A 20,588-nucleotide genomic window follows, 5' to 3' on the forward strand; every position below is an offset into this window, starting at 1 on the left:
TGGGTAACAAGAGTGAAACTTCGTCTCAAAAATAAATAAATAAAAAATAAAAAAGGAATTACTGTGTGTGGTGTGTATGTGTGTGTGTGTTTTAATCGGCAATACCTACATCTAGGTACACTGACCAATAAAGGCATTACTGTGTGTGTGTGTGTTTTAACAGGCAACACTTCCATCTGGGTACACCGATCAACGTAATTCCCTTGAAGTAAAAACTGACGACACTGTGGAGGAGGGATGCCATGTCATCAAGAGAGTGTGAATGGGGCTGGCTTGTGGCACAAAGTCTCATGGTCAGCAGCAGCCAGCAGCAGGGACAATTCGCAGTCACTACTGAGTAAGACCAGAGACCTAGAGACAGGTGGGTGGGCCTTTTGGAAAACTCTTTCTCTTACTATTTGAGATAGGAAGAAACCACACTGTTTTTACTACTCTTACACCACACAGAGAATACCTCGCCTCTAGTGATCAAAACGTGTGTGGTTGTTCCTACACTGACCAGTTAAACTGAGCTAAATTACAGAACACCCAGTTGCTATTTAACGAAGAATTGCTTATTGGTGACAAGTATCCCCATATTATTTTGGTGACCAGAGATAAGGCATTCTGTGTTGAGTGCTCTCCATTGTGTTCACTGTGAGAGCACAAAAAACCACTTGGGTTTTTCCTATCTTATACACTCACTCACACCCTAGTCCATCCCAAGAAAAGAGAAGAGAGTGGCCAGGTGTGGTGGCTCACGCCTGTAATCCCAGCACTTTGGGAGGCCAAGGTGGGCAGATTGCCTGAGGTCAGGAGTTTGATACCAGTCTGGCCAGCACGGTGAAACTCCACCTCTACTAAAAATACAAAAAAATTAGCTGGTCATGATGGTGTGCACCTGTAATTTCAGCTACTCAGGAGGCTGAGGCAGGGGAATTGCTTGAACCAGGGATGTGGAGGTCGCCGTGTGCCAAGATGATGCCACTGCACTCCAGCCTGAGCAACAGAACAAGACACTGTCTCCAATTTTAAAAAAAAAAAAAAAAAAAAAAGGAGGAAAAGAGAAGAGAGTGAATCATACCTGAATCAGCCCAGTCACTGCCCTCTGGCCCACTGGTAGAATAGAGATTACAAATGGAAGCTAACCTCTGATGCCAAGAATTATAGAATGCACATGCCTTATAAAAACACATCTTTACGTGTGTTTGTGTGTGGGTTTTTTTTTTTTTTTTTTTTGAGACAGAGTAATGCTCTGTCACCTAAGCTGGAGGGGAGTGGTGTGATATAGGCTCACTGCAACCTCTGCCTCCCCAGGATTAAGCGATTCTCCTGCCTCAGCCTCCCAAGTAGCTGGGATTACAGGTGCAGGCCATTCTGCCCAGCTAATTTTGTATTTTTACTAGAGATGGGTTTTCACCTTGTTGGCCAGACTGGTCTCAACTCAAGTGATCCGCCCACCTCAGCCTCCCAAAGTGTTGGGATTACACACTTGAGACACGGTCCGAGGCCTCATGTATTTTAGACAAATTTTATATTATAAACAAATTAATACGCCACAATTTAATCATAATTTCCAATCAACTGACCATTCATTTGTAACCTGAGTCCCCCTCTTTTCTCACTACTGTTTCCCTCCCTCATTCTGTACATAGCTCTCATTCTCATCTTTTTTCCCCAGCTCTTTTTTTCTCTTTATTTTCCCCTAGGATTCTGTACATTTTGAGCCCCTTTTTCAATTCTTATTCCTCTTTCTGCTCTTTCATTGTCCCTAACCTCCATACATTTCTGCCTCTTTCCTCCCGCAACTCAGCTCCCCTTGGGCTCTCCCTGTAAAATTCCATCTTCCCTATTACACATCCCCCTGTCCCCACTCTCTGGCACCCTCAGATACCAGGCCTCCCCCCGCTGTGGTTCTCCCTCTCCTCTCCTTGTCACCAGCTGCCCCCTCTGACTGTCCCAGGGCCATGCTGCTCTGTCTGCCCTGACTCCAAATCCCTCCCCCTCTCTCCCACTCTCTGTCTGAGGAGCCTTCCCTATCTTGTTGAACTTCTGTCTTTCTACAGATCCAGTTTTCTCTACATTTTTAGTTACTTTTCTCCCCCTGCTACTTTCTCGGCACCTTCTTTCACTGTGTCTCTGCAAACCCCTCACTCACCTTCTACTTTGCCGTCTGTTAATGGGTCTCTCATTCTTCATTTCTCTTTCAAAATTTCTCTATTTCCTCTGACTCGTTCTCCATCTATTTTTCTCCACACATTCACAGGGAGGAGATTGGAGTAAGATGCCCACCTCCGGAAGAGCTCATTTTCAGTGCGCTGGACGCTGGCTCCAGAGAACACTGGATGTCAGGAGATAAAAGTCACTCCCGACACTCAGGGTGAGGAGAAGCGGTGGCTGGGAAAGGGAGGCCTGGGGAACACAGGGTCCAGATCAAGGAGGAAAAAGGCAGGAGTGGGCCAGGAGAGGAGTGGAGTCTGCAGAAACCCGGCAGAGTACGCGGCGTCTCGTGCCGCGTTGGGGCGCCGCGCTCCAGGGGCCAAGAAGGCCGAGGCTGGGGGACCAGAGAGACTTGAATCCACCTCGCGGGTAAGGACTTTAAGTGGTATGGGGCGTATGTAGGGATTAGTAAAGAATTTGAAGCAGGAAATCTCCACGATAGGAGATGTCTACATGGCCATAGGGCAAAAAGACCGGGCACAGGAGCAGCCTCCAAGCGATTTTAACACGCAGGAAAGCGACTCCGAGACTCTCAAAGGACGTCTGAGTTTACTCGCGGTGGAGGAAGCCGTGCCGGGATTTCCAGGTCTGCCTGCCACTCATATCCCGGGTGTAGAAGCCCAGAAGAATTGAGCAGCGTAGAATTAGTCTAGACAAAGGGAAACTCACGCGCTTCTGCGAAACGCTCTCCAAGCGATCGACTTCCGGTTCTACCGGAAACTGCGCTCTAGGCGTTCACTCCCAGCGATCCGCTTCCGGGTTTGCAGGAAATTGATCGCGCATCCTAGAGACCGGGACGGGCCGGGACCTGGGCTGGCTGGTACTTGGGTGGGGTGGGACCTAGGCTGGCCGGGACGAGGCCGGGGAGGGGCCTGCGCTTCAGTTTGCCTGACTCGCCTCCCTCCAATGCTGTTGCAATGTTGTTGCCCCAGGCAGGCCTGCTTATCATACTTGCGGCGGCAATCCTCTTAGCCCTAGTGAGATAGATCTGGCTGTACCTCAATGATGTTGCACTGTGCTTGTTTTCAGGGTTTTGGAGGCAAGATCCGCTCAGCGGTCTGGAAACAGATTTTGCCTACGCAGAGTAAAATCGGTTGGTGATTATATCCACGAAAATTCCTTCTATTAAAATGAATTTCAAGTCCCTCCTGCTTTCTGTGGAAGCAGAGAGAGAAGAGAGAAAAGAAAGATAAGTAGAAGAAGAGAGAAAACCAAGAGAAAAAAGCGAAAAGAAATGGACAAGAAAAGGAAGGAGGGAAAGGAAGAAGGGAAAGGAAAAGAAGAAGGAAAAAAAGGAAGGGCAAGTTTTAGGAATTGAATTAACACACGTTGGAATTGTCTGGAACAGGATGCAAGCGACAATGTGAAATGCAAAACCCTGCCAGGGTGGAATATGCAATTTCATGTCAATGCCCCACAGAAGATAAGTGCTTTTCATTTCTAGTCCCCATTCACTCCAGAGGGTGACGGTCAACCCTGTGCTCAATGCCAGAGACTTTCCTAGGGACACCATGTTGGGTATGAAGGACTAAAGCCACTATGAAAATACGTTAACCAACTGTGTCTTTAAAAAACAAAAAAGAGGGCCGGGCACGGTGGCTCAAGCCTGTAATCCCAGCACTTTGGGAGGCTGAGGCGGGTGGATCACGAGGTCAAAAGATCGAGACCATCCTGGTCAACACGGTGAAACCCCGTCTCTACTAAAAATACAAAAAATCAGCTGGGCATGGTGGTGCGTGCCTGTAATCCCAGCTACTCAGGAGGCTGAGGCAGGAGAATTGCCTGAACCCAGGAGGCGGAGGTTGCGGTGAGCCGAGATCGCGCCATTGCACTCCAGCCTGGGCTCAAAAGAAGACAGGAAGACATGAGAAAGTTTGGAGCTTCCTAAAGAATGGTTGCTGAATGACCAAAAAGTCCACACTGAGGTAGTCTCAGATGGAGATAAGGAGCTTTACTGGGAACTGGAGTAGAAGTGTGCTGCACTTCTTGTAGTACAGCATTTTCACTCTTATTCACATACTTTTTTTTTTTTGAGACGGAGTTTCGCTCTTGTTACCCAGGCTGGAGTGCAATGGCGCGATCTCGGCTCACCGCAACCTCCGCCTCCTGGGTTCAGGCAATTCCCCTGCCTCAGCCTCCTGAGTAGCTGGGACTACAGGCACACGCCACCATGCCCAGCTGAATTTTTTTGTATTTTTAGTAGAGACGGGGTTTCACCATGTTGACCAGGATGGTCTCGATCTCTTGATCTCGTGATCCACCCGCCTCGGCCTCCCAAAGTGCTGGGATTACAGGCTTGAGCCACCGCGCCCGGCCAAAATTTCCTTAGGAGGTTTCTTTTTTTTGTTAATTTAAGACTGGCTTCACTAAGGATTTGAACCAACAACCTTGCAGTTGCAGGCCCCACGACTTCTTTTTTAAATTCTATTTGTCTTTCTGTTTTTTATATGTCCAGGTTGCAGTGTAGTGGCTTATTCATTGCACACTACAGCCTTGAACTCCTGGCCTCAAATGATACCCTCTCCGAGTAACTAGAATGATAGGTGTGCATGCACCACTGTGCCTGGATTTCATTGTTATTTTTAATAATATACATTTCAGCATGCTTGCAATAAAAATGTATAAATTGTGCTCAATTCACTTTATAAACATTACTGCATATTAAACCACTTTAAAAAGTTAGACCATGTAAAAACATAGAAACTTGAATTCCAATCTCTATTAAATACCCATACTGTTTTAAAAATTGAGATGGGAGTTTCACTATGTTGCCCAGAGTGGTCTCAAACTGCTGTGCTCAAAGAATTCTCCAGCCTGAGCCTCCGGAGAAGATGGGATTCCAGGACCATGCTACTCCCCCTGGCCCATAAATATTAGGTTGGTGCAAAAGTGATAGCGGTTTTGTCCTTACTTTTGCACTAAACTAAATTTTGTCAACCAAATATTTAGGTATTGGCAAAAGTCCAATGGAGATTGAAACATCACAATCAGTAATAAACATCAGATAGGTTTCCTCTCATTTAAGGCACAGAAAAGGGGGCTGGCCTGTGAAAAGAGGGCGAGGCTTGGGGGACCGGAGAGACTTGGACCCATCTCGCGGGTGAGAACTTTACGCGGCGCGGGGCGTCTCTAGGTGTCTGAAGCAGGAAAACTCGGCGATAGGAGCTGTCCACTTGGCCCTGTGGTGAAACACCGGGGACGGGACCAGCCTCTGAACGCTTTTAACAGTCAGGGAAGGCCGGCGCGGTGGCTCACGCCTGTAGTTTCAGCACTTTGGAAGGCCTAGGGGGGCGGATCACGAGGTCAAGAAATAGAGAACATTGGCTGCGCGCGGTGGCTCACGCCTGTAATCCTAGCACTTTGGGAGGCCAAGGTGGGTGGATCACCTGAGGTCAGGAGTTCAAGACCAGCCTGTCCATCATGCCGAAACCCCATCTTTAAAAAAAAAAAAGAAAGAAAAGAAATAGACAACATCCTGGCCAACATGGTGAAACCCCGTCTCTACTAAAAATACAAAAATTAGCTGGGCGTGGTGGCGCACGCCTGTAGTCCCAAGTTGGGAGGCTGAGGCAGGAGAATCGCTTGAACCCGGGAGGCGGGGGTTGCAGTGAGCCGAGATCGCGTCATTGCACTCCAGCCTGGGTGACAGAGCGAGACTCCGTCTCAAAACACACACACACACACACACAAACAGTGAAGTGAATGCTGGACTCTTATTAGAACGTCTGAGTTTACTCGGGGTGGAGGGAGTTGTGCGGCGATTTCAAGGTCTCTGTGGCCCCGGAGACGCCGGGTACAGAAGCGAGAAGGGAATCGGCATCCCAAATTTAATCTAACAGAGGGAAACTCACATGCCGCAGCATAACCGTCACTCCACGCGTAATCTGCTTCCGGGTCTCCAAGAAGCTGCGCGCGCAGCCGAGAGGTTAGGCCCGGGCGGGATTGGGCGGGGACTGCGCTTCTCTCCGCCTCATTCCCAGCTCCTCCGGTTTGGAGGCGGGACTTGCCTTGCACTCCCGAGCAACTCAGTTTCCTGAAAACAGATCATGCCCCGGCACAGGGAAAGTCTGTTGGTGATTAGATCCACAAAACTTCCTGCTATTAAAATTAATTTTAAGGCCGTCGTAGGGGCGCTCGCCTGTGGTCCTAGCTACCCCGGAAGCTGAGGCGGGAGGACCGCTTGAGTCCATCAGTTGGAGGCTGCAGTGAGCCGAGATGCCGGCCACTCCACTCCCGCCTGGGCGGGATCTCAAAAACTTAAAAATAGAACTACCACATTAATACAGCAATTCCACCTCTAGGATTTTATCCAGAATTAAGATCAGGATCATAAGGACATATTTGCACTCCTATAATCATTGTGGGATTATTCACAATAGCCAAGACGGGTCAGCAACCCAAATGTCTACTGGTGGTGGATAACAAAATTATGGTATTATACATGGAATGGAATCTTTTTTTTTTTTTTTTTTCCATGAGGCATTTTATTTGTAAATATATGTATTACATCCGTAGAAAAAGAATCCCAGGATTTTCCCTCCTGTGTGTTTTCGTCTTGCTTCTTCATGGTCCATGATGCCAGCTGAGGTTGTCAATACAATGAAACCAAACTGGCGGGACGGAAGCAGATTATTCTGCCATTTTTCTAGATCTTTGAGTTGCACATCAAATCTGGGGCTGATCACACCACACTTGTTTAGCCTGCCTGTGAGGTTCACAACAATTTTCCCAGCTCTGTGATCATCAATGATTTCAAATTCGCCAATGTAACCATGCTTCATCATCACAGTGAGAAACCGGACGATGACTTTGGAGCACGGCCTAATAAGCACCTGGCGTTTGCCTCTCTTTTCCGCATTGTTGATGCTCTTGAGAGCATCAGCCAGGACATTCATGCGCACCATTGTGGCGGCACGGAAAGATGGCGGAAAGAGCCATGGAATGGAATCTTATTCAGCCTTTAAAAAGTAGGAAAGTCCCTCAAATATGACAACACGAATAAACCTTGAGCACAACACGGTAACTGAAACCAACCAGTCACAAAAAGACAAATACTGGCCGGGCGTGGTGTCTCAAGACTGTAATCCAAGCACTTTGGAGGCCAAGGCGGGCGGATCACCTGAGGTCGGGATTTCAAGACCAGCCTGACCAACACGGTGAAACCCCGTTTAAAAAAAAAAAAAAATTTTTAAATAATTTTAAAAAAGACAAATACTGGTAAATGGACAAAGGAGCTAAAAAAAAAAATACAGCACAATGCCAATTATATCAATTATGTCTAATGAGTTAGACATATAAAAACATAGAGTAGAATGGTGGTTGCCAGAGGATGAAGATGGGTGGGAAAATATTTGCTAGATACAGCATATAAAATTTCAGTTATGCACGGTGACTAACTTCTGGATATATATCTATGTGTGATATATAACTATGTGTTATATAACAATGCCTATACTGATTAGTATTGAATTGTACACTTAAAAATCTGTTAAGGGGCAGAGCTCATATTTTGTATTATTTTCTCAATTAAAAAATTACCAGTCAGGTACGGTGGCTTACACCTGTAATCCTAGCACTTTGGGAAGCCAAAGTGGACAGATTACCTGAGGTCAGGAGTTCAAGACCAGCCTGGCCAACACAGTGAAACCCCAACTCTAATAAAAATTTAAAAATTAGCCGGGTGTAGTGGCAGGTGTCTGTAATCCCAGCTACTCAGGAGGCTGAGACAGGACAAATCACTTGAACCTGGGAAGTGGAGGTTGTAGTAAGTGAGATCAGGCTATTACACTCTAGGCTGGGTGACAAGAGTGAAATTCTGTCTCGAAAAGAAAAAAATTATCACAAATGGAGAAATAAACAGGAACAGATGGTGACACTAGACAATTTTGTCCGATTTGTAAAGAATTACTTACAGCAATTGTACAGAATTTCTTTCACAATGTAGAAGAGGAGGGAATTTTGTTATCCACCCATCCATCAAGAGACATTTGGGTTGCTGACCCATCTTGGCAGTTGTGAATAATCCCAGAATGATTGTAGGAGTCCAACTCAACTAATGAGATCAGTATTCAGTATTAGCATGATACCAAAACTAAACAAAGACATTAGAAAAAAAAAAAAGGTGACTGAAAATTAAGTGGTACCAAAACTAGATAAACATATTTTCAAGGAAAACATGGTGACTGAAAGCTAAGTCCCTCATAAATAAAATTCTTTTTTTTTTATTCTCGCGCCACCATGTCCAGCTAATTTTTTTGTATTTTTAGTAGAGACGGGGTTTCACCATGTTAACCAGGATGGTCTCGATCTCTTGACCTCGTGATCCACCCGCCTCGGCCTCCCATAGTGCTGGGATTACAGGCTTGAGCCACCGCGCCCGGAAAGACGCAGAAATTCTTAACAAAATATTAGCAATAGAAATCCACCACTAAAACTAGACTTGACTTTTCCTCCCATTTTTCTCTTCCTCTCTTTGCTTCCTCACTCCTCCCCTCTCTCCTCAAACAAATAAACTAGGTAGGATAGAAGTATATATTCTGTTGGTTTACCATTTTTATCCCTGGTGAGAACAACAACAAAGGCTGGAGTAAAATACAGTCTCTGCATTTACTGGGTAAAAGAATGACACAGAGTGACACTAACACACCCTCTGGCATAGGCTTTGTTTTGGGGGATGGGTGTGTTGAGGGTTCCGTCCCCCAAAATGAAGGCCATGCCAGAGGGCATGCTACTGTTCATGGGATGTGCTATTGTTCTTGGGATGGTCACCACTGTGAGTGAGGGTGAGCTGGGCAGGAGCAGTGACCTGCTTTTCCAATAAGAGTCTAAACTCTGCAGAAAGAGAAGTTTCTATGCTGCCAAGATCCCTCCACGGAGAAAAGGTCCTGGAGTTAAAGATTTCTCAGTTGTGGAACGGGCATGGTGGCTCATGCCTGTAATCCCAGCACTTTGGGAGGCCAAGACAGGCAGATTACGAGGTCAAGAGTTTGAGACCAGCCTGGCCAACGTGGTGAAACCCTGTCTCTACTAAGAACACAAAAATTAGCCAGGCATGGTGGCATGTGCCTGTAAACCCAGCTATTCGGGAGGCTGAGGCAGAACTGCTTGAACCCAGGAAGCAGAGGTTGCAGTGAGCCAAGATTGCACCACTGCACTCCAGCCTGGGCAACAGAGCAAGACTCTGTCTCGGGAAAAAAAAAAAAAAAAAAAAAAAAAAGATTTCTCACTTGGCAATGATGTTGGCTTGAATATTATTCACAATCTAAATCCTTGGGTCTTGGGTGATAGTGCAACTGCAAGAAGTGAAAGTCTAAGCGGAGCAGTAGAAAGGAAGGTCAAAGACCTGAGGGAGGTGTAAAGGAGAGGCACAAAAAGATACACGACTTCTCTTCCTTAATCACACAACTAAGGAAGCATCAGCTTTGCCTTGCTAGAGAAGACAATGGGGAAGGACAGAAGTGTGTGCAGGGTGAGAGTGTATGCTGGGTGAAGAGCAAAGGCCTTTGCCTAAATGTAATCCTGTAGCTCATCCCATTTACTCTACCAACTGCTGAGCACAGGGGGCACTCGGTGAGGCTGAAAAGAACTTTTTCTTTCTACAGTTCCCTGAGCCTCCCTGCCATAATTAAAGCTGTAACTCTCAAAGACTGTTCCTAGAAACCAGACGCCCCTCCTCTCAGAAGAAATATCCATTTTCCACATTGATATTAAAACACGTTGTCCCTCACCTTTTCAGCTTCCTTGAGACATACTCCAGAATGAACAGTGAGTCAATAAAAAAAATTAAGAATTATTAAACTAAAACTTTTTTAAAACAAATGAAAATAGAAATGCATCCCACAAAAGCCTCATGGGATCTGCCTACCTCGACCTCCCAAACTGCTGGGATTACTGGTGTGAGCCACTGCACCCAGCCTAATCATTTCAAATTTAATGTTCTGTCCAAACTGGGTTGCGAGAAGAATAAATCAATCCATATATAACGTTTAATCAATATTAACATGATAAAAAGAAAAAAATGATAGGATTCTATAAAGTGATGCAGAAAAAAATTTGACAAAATCCAACACTCATTCATAATATAAACTTTCAAAGAAATAAAGAAAGTCGGCCGGGCGCGGTGGCTCAAGCCTGTAATCCCAGCACTTTGGGAGGCCGAGGCGGGTGGATCACGAGGTCAAGAGATCGAGACCATCCTGGTCAACATGGTGAAACCCCGTCTCTACTAAAAATACAAAAAATTAGCTGGGCATGGTGGCGCGTGCCTGTAATCCCAGCTACTCAGGAGGCTGAAGCAGGAGAATTGCCAGAACCCAGGAAGCAGAGGTTGCGGTGAGCCGAGATCGCGCCATTGTACTCCAGCCTGGGTAACAAGAGCGAAACTCCGTCTCAAAAAAAAAAAAAAATCCATTTATCGGAAGACTCAACAAACAATGTGAAATTACCCTACACTGATACATGGGATTAATATATTTCCTGTCAAGGCATTTTGTGGATAACTGACAAGATTATCCAACATGATGAAAGGCCAGGGGAAAAAAAAAAAAAAAAACCCAAGAGCCAGAATATCCAGAATATCTGAAAAGAATAAAGGGCTGGAATCACTTCACATGATTTGCAGTCTTCTAATAGAGTAAAAATATTTTTCTTTTTCATACTGATATTAAACCTAGTCTGTATCTGCCATTGTCTTATGGGATACTCATGTCACAACTTTTTTGAGACGGTCTCACTCTGTCCCCCAGGCTGGAGTGCAGTCACACAATCACAGCTCACTGACTGCAGCCTGGACCTGCTGGGATCAAGTGATCCTCCCACCTCAGCCTCCCAAGTACCTGGGACTACAGAAGCATGCCACCATGCTGTCTCATGTCACAAAATTTTGTCTCCAAACAACACCCTCATTTATTTGTCCCCTAAAGTTTTCACCAGAGCAAAACAGAGAAGAAATGTATTAAACATTGAATTTGGATGCAACGTATGAAATAAATGTAAAAATATATATACATACAAAAATAGAATTTTATTACAATTGAAAGTGAACCATGGAATATATTGCATAATACCATAATCTGAAAATGACATATCCATAGCTTTTGGAAAAATGCTCTTGTAAAATTATATTTATTGTATAATAAAGATGACAAAATTGTCATTTATTGGGTAATATATTACAGAATTATGTCAATAATTATAGAATATTCTATAATTAGGTATTATAAATTGGGGGTATGTCCTAACCAAGCTGGCAGGCGTTTCAAGAGGAAATATTCAGTGTTCTAACAGAGTTGACTGCATTTTATGATGTCTGAACACTCACACCTTTTATACCTCTGCACTCCCTCTTCCTATTATGTGGATCTGGTCAAATCATAATAAAGCCCCAGTGGCCACTCCTTTGGAACCAACTGGAATTTCAAACAAGTGTGCACCCCCACCTCAGCCCTGCCCTTTAGCAATCATGACACCCCAAGACAGTCACCTATCTCACTTTTCTGAAGCCAATTTTGGACCAGGTGGAAAAGTATACCCTGCTTTCCCCAGAAAGCCTCATTATATAATGAACACTCTCAGACTATGTCAGTGTATGGCGTCATCATTCTCAATATCCAACCAAACCTTAGGGAGACTTATTAAGTTCCAGGAGAGTGGTCAAAAGTTCAAATTACCAAAAAACTTGTGAGGGTGACTATATGAAGTTCCTAGTTAACGTACCAAAACAAAATTCTCTATGTGCTTAGACTTCAAAGATGGATGAACATTAATATTTTCAAATTACGTCACTGAGTACAGGTACAAAAAGAAATTATGTTACAGCATTTTTACCCCCAAGCCCATACTTTATTTCATAATATTTGTGGTATTACTATTTATTTTTGCTGCATGAAAATGAAGGCGCACACCATGGGTCTTATTTGGTACACAAGAAAGAGGCATGTAGAAATATAATACAGGCATGCTCATTAACAGTGGTGTACATGTGAGGGTGTACAAGGCTGAAATTGTACTGCTACTCACAAACTGATTTTCGATTTACCCACGTAAGCATCCTACTCCAGAGTACAAAGAACAACTCAAGTACTACATGTAATTACTCAAAATCATACTTACCCAAGTATGTGCACCCAAAAGTATATGTTATCTCACAAACACACACACACACACACACACACACACACACACACACACTCACACACACAATTCTGGCTGCTTCAATCTTAAAATCCTAATGGGACATTATTCTGGGCTATAAAGGATCCTCCTGAGGTAAGATTGTTAAACAATGTTGGTAAAAAGGATGTATTCATTCACACTAAGAAAAATTTAAACTAGGCTGGACACAGTGGTTCACACCTGTAATCCCAGTGCCTCCTGGGTTCAAGTGATCTGCCTCAGTCTCTCGAGGAGCTGGGATTACAGGCATGTGCCACTACTTGTATTTTTGGTAGAGACGGAGTTTCCCCATGTCGGCCAGGCTGGTCTCGAACTTCTGACCTCATGATCTGCCTACCTGGGCCTCCCAAAATACTAGGATTACACGTGTGATCGTGCCCAGCCCTGTTCTCTATATATTATTTATATATATGTCATTAGCTTTACATTTGTAAGTTTTCCTTTCAGGGTGGATCAACAGATGGGTAAAAAGGCTTGAATGCAAACTAAATTCTTTGCCACATTTTACGATATTTGTAAGGTTTTTCTCCTGAGTCATCCACTGTTGTGCTAGGTATGAATTTTATCTAAAGACTTTGTCACGGCTGGGTGCAGTGGCTCACGCCTGTAATCCTAGCACTTTGGGAGGCCAAGGTGGGTGGACCACCTGAGGTCAGGAGTTCAAGACCAGCCTGGCCATCATGGTGAAACCCCATCTTTAAAAAAAAAAAAGACTGTCACATTGATTGCATCTGAAAGGTGCGCAGCGAATTCTCTCCAGCGTGAATTTTCCGATGTCGTGCAAGGTGTGGATTTTGATTGAAGACCTTGCCACATGCATTACACTTGTAAGGTCTCTCTCCAGTATGAATTCTCTGATGGTTGGTTAGGTATAATTTGCGCCCAAAGACCTTGTCGCATTCATTACATTTGTAAGGTTTCTCTCCAGTATGGATGAGAAGATGGGCCATAAGGCCTGAACGCTTGCGAAATGCTCTTCCACATTCATTACACTTATAGGGCTTCTCTGTACTATGAATTATTTGATGCCGTGCAAGGTATGAAAGCAGACTAAAGACCTTGCCACATTCGTTACATTTATAAGGTTTTTCTGCAGTGTGACTTCTCTGATGGTTGGTGAGAGAAAATTTGTGCCTAAAGTTCTTGCCACACTCATTACACTTGTAAGGTTTCTCTCCAGTATGGATTACAAGATGGGTAGTAAGTCCTGAACACTCTCTAAATGCTTTGCCACATTCGTTACATTTGTGAGGCTTCTCTCCAGTATGAATTCTTTGATGTCGAGCAAGATTTGAATTGCGATTAAACACTTTGTCACATTCACTACATTTGTAAGGCTTCTGTCCAGTATGAATTCTCCAATGTTCTACAAGGTGTGAATTGCGACTAAAGACCTTGCCACACTGAGTACATTTGTAAGGTTTATCTGCAGTATGGATTACTTGATGGTTAGTAAGGCTTGCAGACACTCTAAAAACTTTGCCATCTTCACATTCATAAGATTTTCCTCTAATGTATACTTTGTCTTCTTGTGGGAGTAATGGTAAATCAATAAAATCGTTTCTGTATTTATTAAAAATGTGTGTTGTGAAACTAGAAGAAATTTTTTGAAGTGGTGAAACTGAGGAACTATGGTTTGTAAACTTTTCACCTTGATTACTTCCATAGATTTTCCTTGCAGCTTGAAACAGCTGCAATTCAGACAGATGGGACTCAAGGGTTAATCCAAGTTGATTTTTAATACGCTTGTTTCCTGCATTGCTTCTTAATATACAGCTCCTCCCTAGAAAAGCAAGGAAGAGTAAAACATGAACCCATGATTCTGGCATGTTTACAGTCTGGTAGAGGGACTAGAACCTGTCTCACCCAACTGAGACACCAGAAGTATCGGTATACGTTGTGTGTCGCATTGTGAGAGCTGAAAACACAAGGGGGTGACGTGATGCACTGGAGAAGTGGGGAATCTGTGGGACTCGGAAGGATTACAGGTGACTTTGAGAAAGATAAAGGGCAGAAACATAGAACAGAAACTCAAAGCTTCTCAGAAAAGGCAGGGATGAGCCCCTTAGAGAAAATAAGACATTTAAGAGCAGTTGTATGAACATTAGTAGTAGCATAATATATGCATAAAGCTAGGAAAGACACATCCCCAGAAAAGGACTGAGGTGTCCCCACACTCTCTACAACAGGCTACTTGGGAAAGGTTTCCCTGTGCACAATTCTTATATAAAAGAACTGAAAGAAGTAGTTTAGTTTTACCAAACCTAAAAAAAGAGGTACAAGGCCTACAAAAAGATGGGGAAATATGGCTAAAAGGGCAAAATAGTAATAAATAAATGTATACATCTTCAGAAACCAAACCTAAAAACTTACTTGAAGGATACTTAAAGCAAATGCTTTAAAATGTTTAATGAGGTTGGGTGTGGTGGCTCATGTCTGTATCTCAGTATTTTGGGAGACCGAGGCAGGAGGACTGTGTGAGTGCAGTTCAGGAGCAGCCTGGGTAACACAGCAAGACCTCATCTCTACTAAAAGTCAAAAAATCCAGCTGGGCATTTGGGCATGTGCCTGTAATCCGAGTTGCTAAGGAACAGACAAGTAAGTGAATTCAGGAAAACAATACATAATAATATGGAGAATAGCAAGCAAAAGAAAAACTGTATTTTCTTTTTCTTTTTTTTTTTTTCCAAAACGACCTAGGTTGTATCCATCAGTAAAAGAAACTAATTTAAAAAAACCAGCCGGGCGCAGTGGCTCATGCCTGTAATGCCAACACTTTGGGAGGCCAAAGTGGGTGGATCACCTGAGGTCAGGAGTTCGAGACCAGCCTGGCCAACATGGTGAAACCCCGTCTCTACTAAAAATACAAAAATTTTCCAGGCATGATGGCAGTCATTTGTAATCCCAGCTACTTGGGAGGCTGAGGCAAGAGAATCGCTTGAACCAAGGAGTTGGAGGTTGCAGTGAACCAAGATTGTGCCACTGCATACCAGCCTGGGCAACAAGAGCAAAACTCCATTTTAAAAAACAAAAAACAAAACCAAACATTCTAGAGCTGAAATACAATAAAGTAAAAATTTACTAGCGGTTTCAACAGCAGACTAAATAAGACACAGAGATGAATGAGCAAACTTAAAGATAGGATACTCAAAATATCAGCTATAAAAAACAGAAAGAAAAAATGACAAAGAAAAGCACACAAACCCCAACATTTTGGGATGCTGTCAAACAGAACAATATACAAACTATTGGAGGTTCATAAGAAGACAGAGGGTCCCTGTCTTTTGCAATTCAAGTAATAATTCAAGTAATAATGCAATTCAAGTAATAACGTCCAGACCAGGCACAGAGGCTCATGCTTGTAATCCCAGCACTTTAGGAGGTTGAGGCAGGTGGATCACTTGAGGCTAGGAGTTCGAGATCTGCCTGGCCAACATGGTGAAACCCTGTCTCTACTAAAAATACAAAAATTAGCCAGGTGTGCTGGCACACACCTGTAATTCCAGCTACTTGAGGAATTTTGTGCCTCTGGCTGAGGCACAAAAATCACTTGAACCTGAGAGGGGCAGATTGCTGTGAGCTGAGATTGTGCCACTTCACTCCAGCCTGGGTGACAGAGTGAGACCCTGTGGGAAAGGAAAGGAATGGAGAGGAAAAAGGAAAGGAAAGGCAGGAAAAGAAAAGAAGGAAGGGAGATAAATAATGTCTAACAACATCCCAAATTTGAGGAGAGAACTGGATATATACAAATTCCAGAAGTTTGGCCATTCTAACTAAAATTAATCACAGGACATTCATAGAAAGACACATTACAAATTATCAAAAGTCAAAGAGAAAGATACAACCTGGACAGCAGGAACAAAGAAGAGACTTGTATATATAAGAGAACTGCATGAGACTATGTGCATTTTCCAGCAGAAAACTTGCAGGCTAGATCGCAGTGAGATGTTATGTTGAAAGTGCTTACAGAAAAAAAATACAGCTGGGCATGATGGCTCACGCCTGTAATCCTAGCACTTTGGGAGGCTAAGGCAGATGGATGACCTGATGTTAGGAGTTCAAGACAAGCCTGGTCAACGTGGTGAAACCTTGTCTCTGCTGAAAACACAAAAATTAGCTGGGCATGGTGGTGCATGCTTGCAATCCTAGCTACTCAGGAGGCTGAAGCGGGAGAATCACTTGAATCTGGGAGTTGGAGGGGGACAGAGGTTACAGTGAGCCAAGATCCTGCCACTGCACTCCAGCCTGGGCGACAGAGCAAGACTACTTCTCAAAACAAACAAACAGAAAACAACTAACAATACTATATTAAGCAAAACTCATTTGCAGAAAGAAAGGAGAAATTTAGATGTTCCTGAATAAAGAAGAGCTGAGGAAGGTCATTAGCACTTTCGAACGGTCCCACAAGAAATGCTAAAGGGAATCCTTCAAAAGGAAATAAAAGGACCCCAGACAGTACCTCTAACCCAAATGAAAATATAAAGTTCTCTATTAAAGATCAATAAATGATTCAAATACAGAAACATATATCCTGAGAGTGACACTGTATGAAAAAATATTTTTTAAACAAAAACAAAAAAATAATGCATTAGGGTACTTTTCATTTGTAATTTGACTTTTCTTTCCTAGCATTTCAAAGGCAAAATTATTTAAAAAGAACTACAAATGTGTTAATGGGAACATAACATATACAAAAGGAATTTCTGCCACAGTAACAAAGATTACAGCTATAATGTAGTGCTTACTGTACATAATCAGAGTTAAGCTGTTAACATTTTAAAATAATGTTTTATTGTTACAATGTTTTATGTAACTTTAATTGAAATCACAAATGGAAAATCTACAAAACATGCACCAATGGAGATGAGACGGGACTCAAAGCATGTCACTATAAAAAAAACCCAGCAAAATACAAAAGCAGGGAATAAGGGAAAAATGAAGAAGAAAAAAATCTACAAGACATTACAAGATCTACAGATAATATGTGACAACATGGCCTTCTCTATGTGGACGTGAACTACAAATGATTTCCCACTGGAATCAGAACTAAACAGGATCCAACTAAATCCTATCCACAACAGACTCCCTTTTAAGACATACATTGGCTGAAAATGAATGGATGGAAAAGGATATTCCATGCAAATAATAAGCAGCAGAGCAGAGATGCCTATATTAAAATCAAAGAGAACAGATGTTTACTCAATAAATAAGCCAGCATGGTGGCTCAAGCCTGTAATCCCAGCACTTTTGGAGGCTGAGGCAGGTAGATCACCTAAGGTCAGAAGTTCAAGACCAGCCTGGCCAACATGGTGAAACCCTGTCTCTACTAAATACAAAAACTAGCCAGGTGTGGTGGCATGTGCCTGTAGTCTCAGCTACTTGGGAGGCTGAGTAAGGAGAATCAGTTGAACCCAGGAGGTGGAGTCATCTGGTTCTATCCATTTTTGAAAATAAAGTATTGAAGTCTACTAATATATTGTGGAGCTGTTTCTTCTTTGAATTCAGCTAAACAAACAAGAAAACAAAAATGAAACATAAGCCTCAAATAACTAAAATGAGAAATGAAATAGAGGACATTACAAATAAAACTGAATTGTAGAAAATGAGATTGCACAACTGTGTCACAACAATTGGCTAAATTTCTAGATATACACCGCTTACGAAGACTTAAACATGAAGAAATAGAAATGTTAAGAACAGTAAGAAATAAGTCATGTAAAATTTACTCCCGGAATGCAAAGATATTGCAACTTAGGAACATCAATTTCTGTAATGCTCCACAAAAACAGTATAAAAACAAAAACCCACTTGAGAAAAAAACATTTGAAAAATGTCAGCAACTACTCATGATAGAAACACTATACATTAGGAATATGAGGAATCCGCTTTACATAATAGAGGCCATATACAAAAAGCCAAAAGGTGGCTGGTCGCGGTGGCTCACACCTGTAATCCCAGCAGTTTGGGAGGCTGAGGCCAGCAGATCATGAGGTCCGAAGATTGAGACCATCCTGCAGAATATGGTGAAACCCCATCTCTACTAAAATAGAAAAAAATTAGCTAGGTGTGGTGGTGCACACCTGTAGTCCCAGCTACTTGGGAGGCTGAGGCAGGAGAATCACTTGAACCTGGGAGGCTGAGGTTGAAGTGAGCTGAGATTGTGCCACTGCACTCCAGCCTGGTGACAGAGCAGGACTCCGTCTAAAAAAAAAAAAGAAGGTAACATCATACTGAGTGTTCAAATAATGAAGGCTTTCCCTTCATAATTAGGAAGACAAAACAGAAAGCCTACCTTGCATTATTTCTATTCAGAATATAGCTGTCCGTTGGTTGCCAGGAAGGACTGGTTCCAGGAACCGCTATGTGGTGTTATGATATACATATCCACAGTTCTGGCTCATAACTCCCATAGCCTCTGCCACAGTCTTCTGTTGTAATGTTGGGTGTGGTAGGCCCTGGGGCAGAGCTCAGGAAACAGAACCTCTCCGACCTTCTCCTGCCTTCCTCTCACCTTCCCAAAGGCACGACTCTCATCTTCCCCAATCTTTCTGACTATAGGTCTTAAGACCTTGCCAGAGAGCATCCTGCTTTACGTCTAGAGGAAAGAATGCTGACAAAGGGCCAGGAATGGTGGCTGACGCCTGTAATCCCAGCACTTTGGGAGGCTGAAGAGGGTGGATCACGAGGTCAGGGGTTTGAGACCAGCCTGGCCAACATAGTGAAACCCTGTCTCTACTAAAAATACAAAAGAAAAAATTAGCTGGGGGTGGTGGCAGGCACCTGTAATCCCAGGTACTCAGAAGGCTGAGGCAGGAGAATCACTTAAACCCAGACGGCAGAGGTTGCGGTGAGCCAAGATCACATCACTGCACTCCAGCCTGGCAGACAGTGCAAGACTCCATCTCAAAAAAAAAAATATATGGAAATGTCTTTATATGCTACAAAATGGATAAACCTGAAAGAAGCTATGCTATGTGAAATAAGCCATTCATACAAAGACAAAAAAGACGTAGAATGAAGTTATATAATGTAATAAAGCTTCTATAGAAACCTAAAAGGTCTGGGTTCAGAGATCTTCTGGACACAACACACCAACGCTGAGAGGAAGGTGAGCAGGAACTCACACAGGTGCCAGGAGGGTGGCACAAGCCAATTCTAGGGAACAGAAGCTTTTGTGCTTGGGACCCTCCAGACCTGACCCTATGTTCTTGCCATCTGCTAATTTCTCCTTATCAAGTGATTTGGAATAAGATCTTGCTCTGTGTCACCCAGGCTGCAGTGCAGTGGTGTGATCATAGCTCACTGCAGCCTTAAGCTCCTGGGCTCAAGCAGTCCTCCTGAGTAGCTGGGACGACAAAAGGCAAGCACTACCATGCCTGGCTAATTTTTAAACTTTTTGTAGAGATACGGTCTTACTATGTTGCTGGTCTCAAACTCCTGGGATCAAGTAATCTCCCCGCCTCAGGCTCCAAAAATTTTTGGGTTACAGATACGAGCCACCACACGGGGCCTGGATCCTCTAAAATATGCTGTGTAGCCGGGCGTGGTGGCTCATGCCTATAATCCAAGCACTTTGGAGGCCAAGGCAGGCGGATCACCTGAGGTCGGGAGTTCAAGACCAGCCTGACCAACATGGTGAAACCCCGTCTTAAAAAAAGAAAAAAAAAATACAAAAATTAGCTGGGCGTGGTGGCGCACGCCTATAGTCCCAGCTACTCTGGAGACTAAGGCAGCACAATTGCTTGAACTGGGGAGGTGGAGGTTGCAGTGAACCAAGGTTGTGCCACTGCACTCCAGCCTGGCAACAGAGCAAGATTCCGTCTCAAAAAAAAAAAAAAAAATGCTGTGTAATAAACCCTGTAAACATTAAGTATGTATTACCATGAGCTCTGTGAATCACTCTAGCTAATTAATCAAACCCAAAGAGGGATCACCAACTTTTGAAGCTGTCTGGTCAAAAGTTCCAGAGGCCTGGACTTGTGACTGCTGTCTGAAAGAGGGCCCTAGACCTGTGGGATGTGATGTGCTCCAGGTACACAGCATCAGAATAGAATTGAAGGGCACCCAGCCAGTATTCACTGCAGAACTGACTGCTCACTTATTGGTAGAGGAAAAAGCTCACAGGAGTTTTTGGTCACAGGAGTTTTCTGTGTTTATTGCTGTGTGGTGCAAGACCAGGCAGAGGAAGACATGGTTTGAGTTCTGTTCCTGAGTCT

The 20,588-nt window shown here is 43.5% G+C and overlaps 3 protein-coding genes and 1 pseudogene across 9 annotated transcripts in view; all 4 read right to left on the minus strand.

Annotated features, from left to right (window-relative positions):
- LOC116540707 (zinc finger protein 528) overlaps window positions 1-2,953 on the minus strand; it is a 14,304-nt gene extending 11,351 nt beyond the window's left edge. For 3 of the 6 annotated variants that reach the window (XM_032264350.1, XM_032264353.1, XM_032264352.1), the window contains exon 1: window positions 2,272-2,858. Coding sequence is in view for 1 of the 6 variants with exons in the window: in XM_032264347.1 (XP_032120238.1) it covers window positions 2,138-2,178 (41 nt within the window). In the remaining 5 variants the exon portion in view is untranslated. The other 3 variants (XM_032264348.1, XM_032264349.1, XM_032264347.1) reach the window with 3 other exon arrangements.
- Window positions 1-20,588, minus strand: part of LOC116540713 (zinc finger protein 480) — a 201,146-nt gene that overhangs the window by 133,104 nt on the left and 47,454 nt on the right. The gene's annotated exons all lie outside the window — the stretch shown is intronic.
- On the minus strand, window positions 6,652-7,135 carry LOC116540729 (annotated as a pseudogene). Its single transcript, XR_004264566.1, has one exon. The product of XR_004264566.1 is annotated as a 40S ribosomal protein S15a pseudogene (transcript).
- Window positions 12,714-20,588, minus strand: part of LOC116540719 (zinc finger protein 610) — a 19,487-nt gene continuing 11,612 nt past the window's right edge. Inside the window, exons 5-6 of the mRNA XM_032264381.1 lie at window positions 13,093-14,155; window positions 12,714-12,954 (exon numbers count right to left, since the gene is read on the minus strand). Coding sequence (XP_032120272.1) covers window positions 12,951-12,954; window positions 13,093-14,155 — 1,067 coding nt within the window. The 3' untranslated portion in view covers window positions 12,714-12,950. The remainder of the gene's footprint in view (window positions 12,955-13,092; window positions 14,156-20,588) is intronic.

This window comes from Sapajus apella, unplaced genomic scaffold (assembly GCF_009761245.1).
Source record: "Sapajus apella isolate SASKATOON/1434 unplaced genomic scaffold, GSC_monkey_1.0 scaffold144, whole genome shotgun sequence".
Classification (NCBI taxonomy): Eukaryota; Metazoa; Chordata; class Mammalia; order Primates; family Cebidae; genus Sapajus; species Sapajus apella.